Here is a 16,440-nt window from a genome sequence, read left to right on the forward strand (position 1 = left end):
AGGGTAAGGGAACTTCATAGGTAACAATCCACTTGTACTACTAGTTGGAGAATGGGATACAGGCAAATTCTTTGTTTCTTTGAAGTATTAATCTATTCTGTTCTGACAAGGTAAATGGATGCACTGGAGTACTCGTGTTGAAGAGTATGTGTACCCCACTAACAGCATTCCAGAGTATGGTTCCATCTTGGTGCCAAATGTTGACAACGTGAGGACAGACTTCCTTATTGAAACAATTGCTGGGCAGGGCAAGGTATCATTCTTGTTTGTGTGTGTCAATGATGTGGTCTGCATGGGCGGTGGGAGAGTTAAATTATAAATGGCAACAAAATGGTAGATGAAATTCAATGTTGATAAATGCAAAGTAATGCGCATTGGAAAACATAATCCCAACTATACATATAAAATGATGGGGTCTAAATTAGCTATTACCACTCAAGAAAGAGATCTTGGAGTCATTGTGGATTGTTCTCTGAAAACATCCACTCAATGTGCAGCAGCAGTCAAAAAAGCGAACAGAATGTTGGGAACTATTAAGAAAGGGATAGATAATAAGACAGAAAATATCATATTGCCTGTATATAAATCCATGGTACGCTCATATCCTGAATACTGTGTGTAGATGTGGTCACCCCATCTCAAAAAAGATATATTGGAATTGGAAAAGGTTCAGAAAAGGGCAACAAAAATGATTAGGGGTATGGAACGGTTTCTATATGAGGAGAGATTAATAAGACTGGGATTTTTCTGTTTGGAAAAGAGACGACTAATGGAGGATCTGATTGAGCTCTATAAAATCATGACTGGTGTGGAGAAAGTAAATAAGGAAGTGCTATTTACTCCTTCCCATAATACAAGAACTAGGGGTCACCAAATGAAATTAATAGGCAGCAGGTTTAAAACAAAAGGAAGTATTTCTTCACACAATGCACAGTCAAGCTGTGGAACTCCTTGCCAGAGGATGTTGTGAATGCCAAGACTATAACAGGGTTTAAAAAAGAACTAGATAAATTCATGGAGAATAAGTCCATCAATGGCTATTAGCCAGGATGGGCAGCGATGGTGTCCCTAGCCTCTGTTTCCAGAAGTTGGGAATGGGTGACAAGGAATGGATCACTTGATGATTACCTGTTCTGTTCATTCCCTCTGGGGCACCTGGCATTGGCCACCGTTGGAAGACAGGATAGTGAATTAGATGGACCTTTGGTCTGACCCAGTATGGCCGTTCTTATGTTCTTAAATAAAATGACCTCACCGCCCATTAAGTAGTGGGGGCCATTGCCTAACTTGCAGAGAAAGGTGCGTGGGCCCTTTAGAGACTAGAGTACCAGAGTGATTTGCTGCGGTAGCTTGACCAGGTTAGTGTCCCATCCCCACACCAGGTGACTGGAAGAGAGGAAGAACTATTTAGGTCCACGCTGGGGCACGAAAAACCCTCTTTTACCTGGACCAGGTGGAGCAGCACCCACCCTCTCATGCATGGAAGTAGTTAAATGCCAGGCTTTGTCATGATCCATGGTGGGCATTGCACCAGTCACTCCTTTCTCAGGGGGCTGGAAAAGATGTTTTCCCTCACTGCCAGATTGGCCAAGGCAAGATGGTTGTTTTTTTTCCACCTTCCTGACAGAGGGTTGCATGGCTTACTTGGGGCAAATATGGAACAGAAGTTATGCTATGATTTGCAACTTATTGTGTAAGTATGGGGCTGATATGCTGTGCAGGTACTTTGCAGGGAAGGGATAACATGATCAGATAAAATGGATTAGTAAAGGATTTAAAGGAAGTATTCTTTAAAGGAGCAGAAACAGGGATTTGGGGCTCCTATGACTGATATGGCAGAGAGCCAACGAACCCTCCTTTATAGCATGCCTTAACCCTCATTTGAGGGAGGAGGGTCCAAGCAGTGGGTTGGCTAGGGACTAGGATGGGTAACTCCTGCCCCCAGGTATGTGTAAATGATTATTAAACTACCTGTACTTACACTTTTTTATCTGACGGGTACTTCCAGACATTTAGGAATAAGATTGCAGCCTAATTAAACCACATCCAGTGTCTCTTGTCCTCCTTCCAGCACAGCAGGACAATGTGGAACTATAGTTGAAAATGTGAGGATCCCCTGTTGTATGGTGGAAACTAATGACCCTTTTGCATACAAGTATTATAGAATATCAGAGTTGGAAGGGACCTCAGGGGGTCATCTAGTCCAACCTCCTGCTCAAAGCAGGACCAATCCCCAATTTTTGCCCAACATACTGTTAGAGTTAATACACCTTGAATTGTTTAGTGCTAAAGCAGCCCACTGCTTCCAGCTTGCCAATTTTTTTCTCATTGAAAGTTACATTTTTATTTCTTTGTTTCATTCCTGACCAGGATAGATACAGAGGTTGATGAGACTTTGCTGGCACACTTGGCTTTTGCACCTCTGGGCTCATTTGAATTCTCTCCTTGTCTAGGCTGTGCTACTAATTGGCGAGCAAGGAACTGCTAAAACTGTCATTATCAAAGGATTCATGTCAAAGTATAATCCCGAAAATCACATGGCCAAGAGTCTGAACTTCTCATCTGCAACTACCCCATTAATGTTCCAGGTACAGTAATCACTCTACTTCTAATAAGATGACTGAGTTCATATCTTTATTTGTACACTGAGAATTTGCCAGAAAGATCACATTAAAAGAAGGCTTTCTCTAATTACAAAGATACAAACAAACAAAAGCACCAGTCTGCTCCAAGGGCTTCAGTCAAAATGGCCTTTCTACAGGGATGTAACTTGCTTCTCTCACAATATGCCTTTTGAAAATTGTCCATCAATTTCAGCAAATCCTCAGGAACCACATCTCTTCCAGTCATTCCAGTGGTTATTTGGTTACTCTCATGTTTTTGACATGTTATACTTCCCTCATCAAATTCTCAATGTTTCTTGATGTCTGGAAATATGCCAGTTCACACTAACTGGCTGAAGTGGTCATTCATTTTTATTGGATTGTCATTAAAACCTTGTGTAAAAGACTAAAGACTTTACAAAATGTAGTCTACACTAATGGTTGTAAGTTGGGTTTATTTCATAATTGAGTTAAATCTTTCATGGAGGTGATATTTCACACAGTTATCTATGATCACAATAGTTCAAATTTAGTTTATTACACCACTCCATGAAAAAAAGGGGATAATTCTCCAAATGGGTTGCATGCACTACATTGGCAGTTATGGTTTTTAAAGGCAATTTGTGTCCAATTTGTATAGCAACCTATTACCTCACTTTGTAACCCAGTGTTCCATTTACCAATTCTACAAAGCTAGTGGCATTTCTTAGTGGAAATCTCCTCAAAACAGTCTGAAGAGTACCCATGTATGCCTTTGCTATTGAAGAGTTTATGCTACTAAGTGTGTGCATTTAAAAAGCATAAACTATCCTTTGATGGAGAGGAACTGTACAGCTTTAGGTAATAAAGGTTTTTCTTACAGCGTTCAATAGAGAGTTATGTGGACAAACGCATGGGAACGACATATGGTCCTCCTGCAGGCAAGAAGATGACTGTCTTCATTGATGATGTGAATATGCCTGTAATCAATGAGTGGGGAGATCAGGTTAGTTAAGTATTGAAATTTGTCTTAATGCTGATCTGTTGTTTTTATGTCTCCTTATGACACAGGTGACATGGCTCCCCACTCTGTCAGGTTATTGAGGTATTTGAAATGCATGCGATTATTTTCCTCTGAGCTCCCTCCTCTAGATATTACCAGAGGAAAGGGCGATCCAATCCCACCTATTTCTGGTAATTTATAAATGTTGTTTTCTTCATGGCAGAAGAAAATGTAGTGTTTTTTAAGACTAAGAAAATCTGTCTCTTAGTTATGTTTATCGGGTGCTCATAAATAATTTTGCATGCCATTTTGCATCCAGGGAAATATTCTTCTAATCCTATTGGGCTCTTTCTAGGTCACCAATGAGATAGTTCGCCAGCTGATGGAACAGAATGGGTTCTATAACCTGGGGAAACCGGGGGAGTTTACCAACATCGTTGATATCCAGTTCTTGGCAGCCATGATCCACCCTGGTGGAGGTCGCAATGACATCCCGCAGAGACTAAAGAGACATTTTTCCATATTCAACTGTACTCTGCCTTCCAATTCTTCCATTGACAAGATCTTTGGTAAAATGAAGACTCGCTTTGCAAAGTATTGATTGAGACAGTTAGAACTGGGGTGCCAAATTTTGTTCCCCCCCCGTACTTTAAAGGGAAATCTTAAGATTGAAAATCTTAATTTTTTTTTGCATGTGGGGTGGAAGCTAAAAACAAACAAACACAAAACCAAATCTCTGCCTTAGACTAAGATACAAAATTTACTCCTGCGGGAATTCTGCACCAAAAAATTAAATTCTGTGCACAATATTTTAAAATTCTGTAAATTTTATTTTGTCAAAATAACACTACATAATTATGCTGGTTTCAATTATTTTGGTAATTTATTTCAAAATACCTGTCAGCAAGGATGTCTGTAACAATACAGACACACAGAAAAATTCCCCCAGGAGTAGAGAGTTAAAGAAACCCCTACAACAACCTAGTTCTTTCTTCTCTGCCTCTTCCCCCCAGAGCTCAGCTGGGGAGCCAGACACTTACCACCCCCCAGAGACCAGCTGTGGGCCCCCCCCAGCCCAGACACTCACACCCTCTAACCCCCAGACCCCAGCTGCAGTTCTCCACCCCAGCCCAGACACTCTCAGACCCTACCCTCCTATAGCCCAGGGATCCAGAGGGAGAAACAGCCTGATGCGGGGTCCCAGGCTTGCACAGAGTTTCCTGAGTGCCCCCTCCCTCCTTCAGGGAATGCTGGGAACTGCAGCTGCTGGGAACCCTCCAGTTTCTTCCCCCTCCTCACAGCCTTGCCTTCTATTTCTCAGCTGGGCTCTGCAAGATCCAGCGGCCCCTAGTGGTGGCCAACATCTCTTCAGCCAATTTCTATTGGCGGAGGGGGAAAGGAAATTCTGCGTGCCCAACATTAATTTCCGCAAAATTCTGCATTGTGCAGTGATGCAGAATTCCCCCAGGAGTAAACTGTGGGTAACATCACCACAAAGTCAAAATGGTGTTCTTTTTCAAATGGACTTTCTGAGGTAAAATTTGACCCAAAACTAAGGCCTTGAACAAGTATCATTTTTTACAAAACCCAAGGGAGTAGAGAGGTTTCCATGATTTAACCCCCTAACATTTTCAGTGGAAACTATATTTTTCTTGTTGAAAAATCCAAATCGAGTCTCTGCTCAGGTTTGACTTGGAATGTTTCAACTCAACATGAAGTTCACCAATTGATTTATAAACTCAAGAAAATAGTCTTACAGTGGGACATCTAGATCCAAGATTCTGAGACTGGCACCAAAGTTGTCCCTGGAAAATCTGCACACTCAACAGTTACATATGAAAATATAGGATTTCTGTCCACATTTGCTGCATGTGCAGGTGCTACACGTTTACATTGCTGCACACATCTGCAAAAATTTTGCAAAAATAACTTTGACCTTGACTTAAAATAATTGGTGTCTGGTCCTTAACCTATTGCTCCCAATGCAGCACAAGAGGTACATTTTATAGCTTAGCTAGGCTGCAGCATTTTGGTTTATTTCAGGGGACATGAGGTGAAGGTGCAAAGAGTACTGCTGTCTTACATGTACAGGTTGTCTGTGCCTGGAGTTATTCAGGAATAGCTGTTCCAGAATAGTTCCATGTGTAGACAAGCCTTATTTTAGTAACTGCCCTTTAAACCATCAATTTTGCTTTCCCCAGGTGTGATTGGAGTAGGGCATTATTGTAGTCAGCGGGGCTTCTCAGAAGAGGTGAGAAGATCAGTAGCCAAATTGGTGCCACTGACACGCAGGTTATGGCAAATGACCAAGATCAAAATGCTACCCACTCCAGCCAAGTTCCATTATGTTTTCAATCTACGAGATCTCTCAAGGATTTGGCAGGGGATGCTAAATACCGTATCGGAAGTAATCAGTGAACCTAATGTAAGTAACATACAGATTTCTTTCATGGAGTTAGCATATTAAGTAGCAATGGGATGAAGACTATAACTGATTCTCTTGGTGGTTCAGTATACAGTAGGAAGCCTCTGTCTCTACTTGTTATCACTTTTCTTATTAAATTGTAAGATCTTCAGTGGTTTTGTTCTGTGTTTGTACTCTGCCTAGGACAGTGGGGTCCTGTTCCATATCTGGGACTCCAAGGTGCTTCCTCAATACAAATAATAAATAATAAGCATCAGTGATGAAACAATTCTGACTTAGCAAAATGGCTAAGATGCCAAAGGATTTTGTGGACATTCAATGTAGCAAAAGAACAAAAACCAGTTTGGTCCACTGTCTGCATCAGTTTTATGGTCTGTTATACTTACTGATAAATGTTAGCTTATTTCAATTTTTAAAATTCTGGAGAAAATCAAGCTTTTAAAAATATTCAATTTTATAAACACACATAGCAGCAAGCTATTCAGTGTCTTAATGACAAATAATTTTGTTCTTAAGGTATAGGATGCCTTGAGGTTTTCAAACCATGTGACTGGCTGAAAGCTGATTTTTGGCTTAGAGCTATAAGGGTATGTCTAGACTTCAGTCTGAGGTGTAATTGCAGCATGGATGGACATACCCATGCTAGCTTTACCTGTACTAGCACAGCTAAACATAGTAGTGGAGACACAGCAGCACAAGCATCTGCATGGGATAGCAATGCCTGCATATACCTGGGATCCCCAATATGCTTGTCCAGCCCCATCTGAAGGCTGTGCTACCCTTTTATTTCTAGCTGTGCTAGTGTGCATAGAACGAACACAGGTATGTCTACCCATGCTGCAATCACGCCCAAGATTGCAGCGCAGACACATCTTAAATGGAAGAGGGAATAACACTTCAGACTGTAACAAGTCTTTCTGCTGTTTCATTACTGTACGACCCACATTCCTTGTGAAAAATAAGATACTTGATGTAAATATTTCCCTCTTAATTTTCTTTAATACTGAAATATAAAGTTGAGTCTTCAATGCAGTGGCTATCCCTCCGCAGATGAATCATTATCCAAGCATCTCTACTGATGGTACTGCCAGAAGTAGCATATAAAAGTGTGGCTCCATCTTATGAATGGACAGTTATGATTTGAGAGTGGGAAATATATCTGTTAGCAAACTGGGTAGTCAGCTATTGAATTTGCATGTAAAATATGCTTGAAATTCATAAAGTCTGGTTTTGGCAATGCAATAATTGGACACATAATTATGTAGTTTGGGAGGCTAGACTGAGGTTTCATCTAATACTTTGTCCTGAATGTGCAGTGTCTTTCTTTTTTTTTTTTTTTTGTAAACTGGACATACATGTAAGCTGAGATGCAGCTGAATCAAAGTCTGACAAAGAATACTATTTCAGCTTCCCTAGTAAGGAGTAAAGCATTACTTTGTATTGTCTAGAGGTAATGCGATGCTGTACGGAGAAACAGTGACAAAACTCTAACCTTGCTGAGATATGGCTGTGAAGAGCACAAGTGCCTCTGTTACAAACTTAATCAATTGAGATGTTTGTTTTGTGAACAGGTGTTGATAAAGTTGTGGAAGCATGAATGTAAGTGTGTTATTGCTGATCGTTTCACAACCCCAGCAGATGTAGATTGGTTTGATACAGCTTTGGCAAAATTGGTTGAGGAGGAGTTCGGTGAAGAGAAAAAGGCTTTAGTGGATTCGGAAACTGATGCTTACTTTGTTGACTTCCTAAGGGATGCACCTGAAGCAACAGGTAACTACAGAAACTTGACGCAAGAAGAGATAATGATGTTCTGTGATAAATTACCAATGGATGTGGAGAGGGAAAGATACAGTAAATGCTTATGTAGAAAATACACAAGAATGCATATTATAAACACCCTTCAATGCCCAGCCAGCTCTTCTGGTTTGTTCACAGGGCCGTGGTCCCAACTCTTGTCTGTCCTTTTTGTGGTAGCTAATGTTGCCAGCTAGGGTAGGTCCTTGGGCTCATGGGAGCACAAGGACTGCATTTATACCCAGCTCCTGTGTAGGGATAGAAGTGGAGAGCAGATAATTTGTATAATGGCTGGGCACAATCTGGCACATGGGATCTTTTGCAACCATAATGCTATAATGGTGCAATCCAGAAGGATGTTCTGTAACATGAGTCCAGTATATAGTAAGCACAGATGATTGCAGTAGTTGAACTAAAACTGTATAAATAGTTATTACACTTACTAACCTGCCCCGGCCCCCAACTAGTGCACAAAAAAGCCCAATTTTGACTAATCCATTAATGTCAGGTAAATGTAATTTTCCTGCAACCATTACTGATGTTTTCTTGTTACATTACTAGTGACTCCTATTAAATTGTCCTTTTTCACTTGTTGCATAGTCTCTTACATCTTTCAAATCAAAATAATGTTTTACATCTTATTTGCACAATAATTATTTTGGTATCTGTATTATTTATAAAATACCTATTTTCTTTCACTTGCTTTTGTTCATTTTTTCTCTTGCAAAAAAAGTTATGCATAATGAAGCCGTATTTATTTAGTCCTATTTTATAAGGAAGCTAAATTGCTTTACAGTGCAATCGAAGTAGCTCAAAAATGGGCGAATGATACAATTTTGTATTCTGTTTCACTGTGTTGTATGAATTGCTTTGGTTTTAGGGAAAGCCATTATTAAACTATTTTGAGGTCAGTCAGCTACTCCCCTCCTCATAAATGATGAATACATGGAGGTACTAGAATAAACCATGAAATGCTCTGAACCAGTGCTGGAAAACAGAGAATCATAAATGATATGGCAGGTGAGAGCAATAAGTAAGAAATGTGCAGAGAAATGTATGAAAAGAGTAGAAAATATAGACCCTGATTTAGGAAAGTGCTCAAACATGTGGTTAAATATTTTGTTGAATTGGGATCACAAAACAGATGAAGAATGAGCAAGAAAGAAAAACAAAATATGTAGTAGAGTACAAGAGAGAGATTTTGATTTGTACATTTTACCTATTAATTATGATAGTGCCTGATGGCCAACCAAGAATGGGGCTTCATTTTGCTAGGCATTTTGTGGTAGACAGTCCTTGCCCTGACACTTGTTTTTGCATTAGCATACATTGTATGCATGCTGAAAACTTGTACTTCTTTGAGTGCTGGTGCCCGTGTGTATTACATTGTGGGTACGCATGCGCATGGAGTCAGAGAATTCTTGAAAGCCATGTCTGTTGGGTCATGCATGCGCTGTTGCTGTCCTCCAATTGAGGAGATAAAGGGCAGAGCGGACCGACCGCCTCTCTAGTTCCTTCTTATCACCACATGGCCTGGGTTGGAACCTCCAGTGTCTGGAGTTTCATCTTCCTTTAGTTTTGGATCTGTACATACATATGTATATATTTTATAAATTGGAGAAGGCACGAGTCATCCTCATTGCCCCCACCTGGCCCAGACGGTTCTTGTTCCTGAGTCTTCTACACATGTCTTGGTCAACGATCAGCATTCAGTCCTTTTCCAATCTCATGACCCAAGGGAAAGACAGAATCAAGCATCCCAGCCCCCAAGCACTCCATCTCAGGGTGAGGTGTTTGGATGGGTGTCAACTCTCGAAAGTTCATGCTCTGAAGCTGTGCAAAGCATCCTTACTAACAGTAGAAAAGATTCCACTAGAAAATTTTACTTAGTCAAGTGGAAGTGTTTCCTTGTCTGGGCACAACAAAAACCCATGAGTTGTGGGTATTCCCCTTATTCTGGACAATCTTCTTTCTCTCAGAACAGCTGGGGTCCACCTGGCACCAATGAATGTGTACCACCCACCTTCTCATGGTTATTTAATTTTTGCTCATTTACTGACTACCAGATTCTGCAAAGGTCTAATCAGAGCCTTTCTGTCAGTAAGGAAATCTGCTCCTCAGTGGGACTTAAACCTTATTCTTTTTGTGCTCTCTTAACCTCCTTTTGAACCACTAGCCCCATGTTCCATTTCTCTTCTGTCCATGAAGGTTACATTCCTGATAGCCATCAACTCAGTCAGGAGGGTGAGCAAGCTTAGAGCATTGATGGTTGATCTGCCTGACACCATATGCCATAGAGACAAGGTGTCATTGTGTTTACATCCTAAGTTCACCCACAAAGTAGTTTCAGAGTTTCACTTGCACCAGTCACTTCACTTGTGTGTTTTTCCGAAACCACACACATCGGAAGAAGAGAGGAGACTTCATTCCCTCAACATGTGATGAGCCTTAACCTTTTACCTGCAAAAGATAAAGCCAATCAGAAAAACTCCAAGACTGTTTATTGCTGTAGCAGAAAGAATTCAAGGTCAAGCTGTATCCTCTCAGAGGATCTGTAAATTGATCTCAGGTTGTAGCTATCTCTGCTATCAGCTGTCTAATTGTCCTCCCCTTCATGGGGTGAGGGCTCATTCTACAAGAACACAAGTGATATCAATGGCATCGCTTCAAGAAGTACCTCTATTTGACATTTGCAGAGCAGTTACATGGAGTTCCATCCACACATTTGTGAGACAATATGCTTTAGTACAGGACTCCTCCACTGATGCATCTTTTGGGATGGCAGTACTTCAAATGACTTTGCTGCCTGCATCCTGGCAGCCGCCTCCTTCTTCAGTACTGCTTGTCAGTCACCCAGAGTGGAATACACAGAGGGACCAGCAATCAAAGAAAAAAAGAAATTTACTTACCATGTAGTAACTGGAGGTTCTTCAAGACACGTGGGGAGGATCTATCTACATTCCACTACCTGCCCTCCTTCCCCTCTGCTTCAAATCATTCTTGGATTCATGGTAGAGAAGGAACTGGAGGAGAGGTCCGCCCATAATCTCCTTGATCAGAGGCAAGAGGAGGGTGAGGGTGCATGTGTGGATTAACTGACACTGTTTTCAAGAGTTCTATAACTGTGTGCATGAAGTGCATGTTTACACACAGTGGAATACAAATAGGAACCACACATCTCAAAGAACCTCCAGTTACTATAAGTAAAGTAACATTCTCTTTTGTGAAACAAAATGCAAGTAAAGAGACAGGAGACTGTAGGACATGAGGCTATGAAGTGAACATTTAAAATTCTTCCTCTGCATATCTGTTAGAGTTAACTTCCTTTAACCAAGACACTTTGTCTATTTGACAAAATAGGAAGTTCTCATTTTTTAGTGGCTGATTGTACTCATTGTGCTTGACAGAGCCCTGAGAAACCCTCCTAATTACTTTTCTTTACAGCTCTCACTTATTCTCAGACTGAGGCTAATGTTCTGCTAGTCAAATGGGTCACTGAGTGACAAAAGACACGGCTTTATCCCTCAGACTAGGGCCCTAGAAGCAGTGGGGGCAGCCAACTATTTCCTGCTATATTGGAGAGTAAGAACAGGAATTGAGCTTGGATGTTACATGGATTTTTTTTAGGGCTGTCAATCAGTTAATTCATGTGATCAACTCAAAAAATGAATCGTGATTAAAAAAAATCATGATTAATCACAGCTTTAATTGTACTGTTTAACAGTAGAATACCAATTGAAATTTATTCAATATTTTTGGATGTTTTTCTACATTTTCAAATATATTGATTTCAATTACAACACAGAATACAAAGTGTACAGTGCTCAATTTATTTTATTTTTATTACAAATGTTTGCACTGTAAAAATGATAAAATAAATAGCATTTTTCAATTCACTTCATACAAGTACTGTAGTGCAATCTCTTTATCATGAAAGTGCAACTTACAAATGTAGATTTTTTTTGTTATATATCTGCACTCAAAAACAAAACAAAGTAAAATTTTAGAGCCTACAAGTCTACTCAATCCTACTTCTTGTTCAGCCAATCACGAAGAGAAACAAGTTTGTTTACATTTATGAGAGATAATGCTGCTTGCTTCTTATTTACAGTGTCACCTGAAAGTGAGAACAGGTGTTTGCATGGCACTTTTGTAGCTGGCATTGCAAGGTATTTGTGTCAAATATGATAACATTTGTATGCCCCTTCATTCTTCGGCCACCATTCCAGAGGACACGCTTCCATGCTGATGACGCTCATTAAAAAAAATGCATTAATTAAATTTGTGACTGAACTCCTTGGGGGAGAATTGTATGTCTCCTGCTCTGTTTTACTCACTTTCTGCCCTATATTTCAAGTTATAGCAGTCTTGGATGATGACCCAGCACATGTTGTTCATTTTAAGAACACTTTCACTGCAGATTTGACAAAACGCAAAGAAGTTACCAATGTGAAATTTCTAAAGATACAGCACTCGACTCAAAGTTTAAGACTCGGAAGTGCCTTCCAAAATCTGAGAGGGACCAGGTGTGGAGCATGCTTTCAAAAATCTAAAAAGACCAACACCCTGATGCAGAAACTACAGAACCGAAAAAATCAACCTTTTGCTCGTGGCATCTGACTCAGATGATGCAAATGAATATATGTCGGTCTGTACTGCTTTGGATTGTTATCAAGCAGAACCCGTCATCAGCATGGACATGTGTCCTCTGGAATGATTGAAGCATGAAGGGACATATGAATCTTTAGCACATCTGGCATATAAATATCTTGTGACGCTGGCTACAAGAGTGCCATGTAAACTCCTGTTCTGACTTTTAGGTGACATTTTAAACAAGAAGCAGGCAGCATTATCTCCCACAAGAGATAATCTGAACAAGAAGTAGGGCTGATTGGACTTGTGGGCTCTAAAGTTTTACATTGCTTTGTTTTTGAATACAGTTATTTTTGAATATATAAGTCTACATTTGTAAATTCAACTTTCATGATAAAGAGATTGTACTATTATTGTTTAGCAGCGCGATTAATCATGCAATTATTTTTTTAAAATAACTGTCTCAATTTCAAAAATCCTCTGCATGAAGTTTACATATTAATTGTTACCCATGAAGTGTCCGGTCACATGATTATATGTTTGTTTCAATCTCTTCATACTGTAACTTCAAAGTACATATCTCTGATAGCAGAGCAAGAGACAGAATAGATGGGGTATAAGCCACTAGAAAAGAACATAGCTGATCACTAATCTGAAAGTGGTTGGCAACCACTGCATGCCCTGTAGTATGTCAGATAACAGTTTGAAAACTTCAGAACATTTTCCTACCCATCATGGAATTGTTCTTTCTTTCTAATAACTTGAAGAGAGGGAGTGGGAAAAACCGGGATCAAGATGACAGGTATATTCATTAAAATAAGCTACTGGTCTTGTTGCTTGTCTAAGTACTTCTGCTGTCTATCGTCTTCTTAATGCCTGATCATGCCACCTTTGAACTCAATAGTAAAAATAGTAGTGACTTCAGCAGGAGCAGGATTAAGCTCTTAATCATATATTTCTCTTAGTCACCATCTGTGAAATGGTACAACCCTCTGAAAATACTTAAATATAATTGTTAGTATAATGAATCAATATACAAATATAATGGTAAAAAATAAACACAAACCCACAAAGAACTATCCTAAGGGGAAAAAATCTGATAAGACATTATTTAAAGGAAGTGTATTATATTTCAAGTTAGGTCAAGAGACAGAAAAATCACTTAAAGATAAGGTTAATGTGTGAGCCAGCCAGAAATGAGTGGTGTGTTTGTTTTTTTTTAAACTTTGAAGAATTTGGCTAAAAACATGGTATATAGTTTATTAGGAAATAAACTACAAGTGTAGGGTGCTCAGTTAAAACATCCCTGTATGACTTTCACTTTGAGGGGTAACACTATTGATCATAAAGCTGGAATTAAAAATTTATATACTGTTGTGTAACAGTATAAAAACTACTAGTAAGAGCTTTATGAATATCTTTTATTTGTAGAAAACATTTTATAGTTGTGTGCAAACACCTGAAATGTTAGCAGAACAAATGTACAAGAGGTGTTAGTGAGTTGGAAATATGACAGAAATATCACTGAAGAGCTGTTTTCCACATACAGAAAAGAAATGTTTTAAGATTTTGTAGGGTTACTCACTTACAAGAAATTCTATGAAAATGACTTTTGCTTTTAATTATCTTATTAATAGTTTCATCAGATGAAACCTGAAATGCTTAATTCAGCATTTCAAGGTAAGTTTTTTAAAGTTTGGATATTAATCTGTTACCCATCATTTTGAGAGTTAACACCAAAATTATCAATTAAATGGAATTATTTTAAGATTAAGACTAAATAAATAACTTTGTGTACACAGAGCTAATGTATAATTAAGGATTCATAAATGTGTAGCAGTTTCAAAATTCCCATGGAAATTGAGAGGAGTTCTTGTTTACATTGCATACCTGGCAAAGGATATGTGAACTATTCATGTTAGCAGAGCTCCTCGAGTTTACTTTGTGGAGTTCTAGTTTTTGAGAAAAAGCTATGTCCTTGATTATATCCATCTTGACAAGAAGTCCTCCCCCCATTATGTACTTGTAAATGACAATACCTTTAGACTGCTGTCACTCTAAAAATGAAGACTAGATCAGGTAAATAGAAGTAAATAGACAAATTCAGAGAAGTAAAAATGTCACCCACAGTACTTTTTAACACAAACTCCTCATTTCCTATTATTCCCCTTTGATCATGATTGCTTCGCCCTTCTGTATACAGTAATTGAATTTTCAGACTTAGAATCATAGAATATCAGGGTTGGAAGGGACCCCAGAAGGTCATCTAGTCCAACCCCCTGCTCAAAGCAGGACCAATCCCCAATTAAATCATCCCTGCCAGGACTCATCCTTCTCCGTGATTATCAGATGGTTTCTTTAATACAGCTAATATGTATTTTTGAGGTTCTCCTTTTCTCGTATCCTTGTCACAGACTAGAGGCTTTTCCAGAACCATGCACAAGCGATGGCTCTTTCCATCACTACAGCAAGGTCCTCCTTCATACAGGTCTCCCCAAAGAGTCGGCAAATGAGCAGGTGCTTCATGGTCTGCACCTCGCCGTTCTCACATATATTCATATAATTAAAGTAACCCCATTTGATCGTATTAGTTTTTGATGTGCCAGTTTATGTGCACAGGCTATTCAGGCATCACCACATTGACCAGTCTCTATTGGCCCCTCAAGAAAAGTCCTCCTAGGGTTCCAGATCTATTTCAGTGTGCCCGACTGTGGGTAGTCTTTCATTCCATAACCTCAGTTATGCCTTACCAGCTGTTGTATCCAAAGGCACAACACTGGTTAGAAAATTCTTTTGTGATGTAAGGCACTTGATGACTACAGTAGATTAACTCAATGCTGGAACAAGTCACCTGAAGAATGGCAAAGCAGCTGGATTTGATGATGTATGTACAGAGCAGATTAAGCATTTTGATCTTGCAATCAAGTTAAGGGTATTACACCTTTTTAACAATTGCTCATCAACCCTTAGAATACCTAAATTATGGAATGAGCCTGTGTAATTTTTGAGGTAATAGGAAGGTAAGCAGAAACCTGTTGATGCTGCATCCTGTATCTACTAGATATACCCCATGGTCATAGCAAATTACTGCTTTTCACAGAGAATGTGCGATGACATTATCTTTCTGAAGCATAAAGGAGAAAATCCTAAAGTCTGTGGAGTTTCAAGCAGGTAACTAAGAGCAGAATTTATCTGTGTATCATTTTCACTGTCAGCAAGGGATGTGGGGAGTGTGGTAGCAAAATGTGCTGTCCACCTGTTTGCACCACATGTCTCTATCCATAATTGATTAATATTAGGATACAAATGAAGATAAACTTCGGCCAGGTGCTTAGTATATGCATGTTTACCTACATTCGCTTTTTCATAGCTATGTTGAGCAGCTGTATTATATCTTGCCACATAGCACACCCTCATGGAAAAACATAACTTAAATTATGGGAATAGCCTTTTTCTACCCATGTTGTATGCCTAGGAAAACTGCATAGCTTTTTTTTTTCAGATGCTGGGAAATGAGGAATTTAAATGTTCTAGGTGTTCCATGCATTTTATTTTAGAGACTTTTTATTGAATTGGATATCACACAATCAATTGTTCTAATCTTTCTACAGTTTAATTTCTGTCTGAGGTAAATTAAATGAGGTGCGTCAATTTAGTTTGTGTCAAGGTTCCTTCCCCACTCTGAACTCTAGGGTACAGATGTGGGGACCTGCATGAAAGACCCCCTAAGCTTATTCTTACCAGCTTAGGTTAAAACTTCCCCAAGGCACAGATTTCTTTCTTGCCTTGGGAACCAGCTTAGGTTAAAAACCTGGTATGCTGCCACCACCAAGCGATTTAATAAATAATCCAGGAAGAGACCACTTGGAGACATTTTCCCCCAAAATATCCCCCCAAGCCCTATACCCCCTTTGCTGGGGAGGCTTGAGAATGAACAAGATGAGCACAAACCCCTTGGATTTTTAAGACCCAAAAAACCCAATCAGATTCTTAAAAATAAGAACTTTATTAGAAGAACAAAAAAATAGATAACAGAATAACTC

At 39.4% G+C, this 16,440-nt stretch overlaps 1 protein-coding gene across 11 annotated transcripts in view; it reads left to right on the forward strand.

The window, feature by feature from the left end:
- Positions 1–16,440, forward strand: part of DNAH5 (dynein axonemal heavy chain 5) — a 313,949-nt gene that overhangs the window by 196,211 nt on the left and 101,298 nt on the right. For all 11 annotated transcript variants that reach the window (XR_012157381.1, XM_073332322.1, XM_073332321.1 and 8 more), the window contains 6 exons: positions 111–253; positions 2,454–2,588; positions 3,466–3,588; positions 3,941–4,154; positions 5,787–6,010; positions 7,582–7,780. Coding sequence is in view for 10 of the 11 variants with exons in the window: in XM_073332322.1 (XP_073188423.1) it covers positions 111–253; positions 2,454–2,588; positions 3,466–3,588; positions 3,941–4,154; positions 5,787–6,010; positions 7,582–7,780 (1,038 nt within the window). In the remaining variant the exon portion in view is untranslated. The remainder of the gene's footprint in view (positions 1–110; positions 254–2,453; positions 2,589–3,465; positions 3,589–3,940; positions 4,155–5,786; positions 6,011–7,581; positions 7,781–16,440) is intronic.

This window comes from Lepidochelys kempii, chromosome 2 (genome assembly GCF_965140265.1).
Source record: "Lepidochelys kempii isolate rLepKem1 chromosome 2, rLepKem1.hap2, whole genome shotgun sequence".
Classification (NCBI taxonomy): domain Eukaryota; kingdom Metazoa; phylum Chordata; order Testudines; family Cheloniidae; genus Lepidochelys; species Lepidochelys kempii.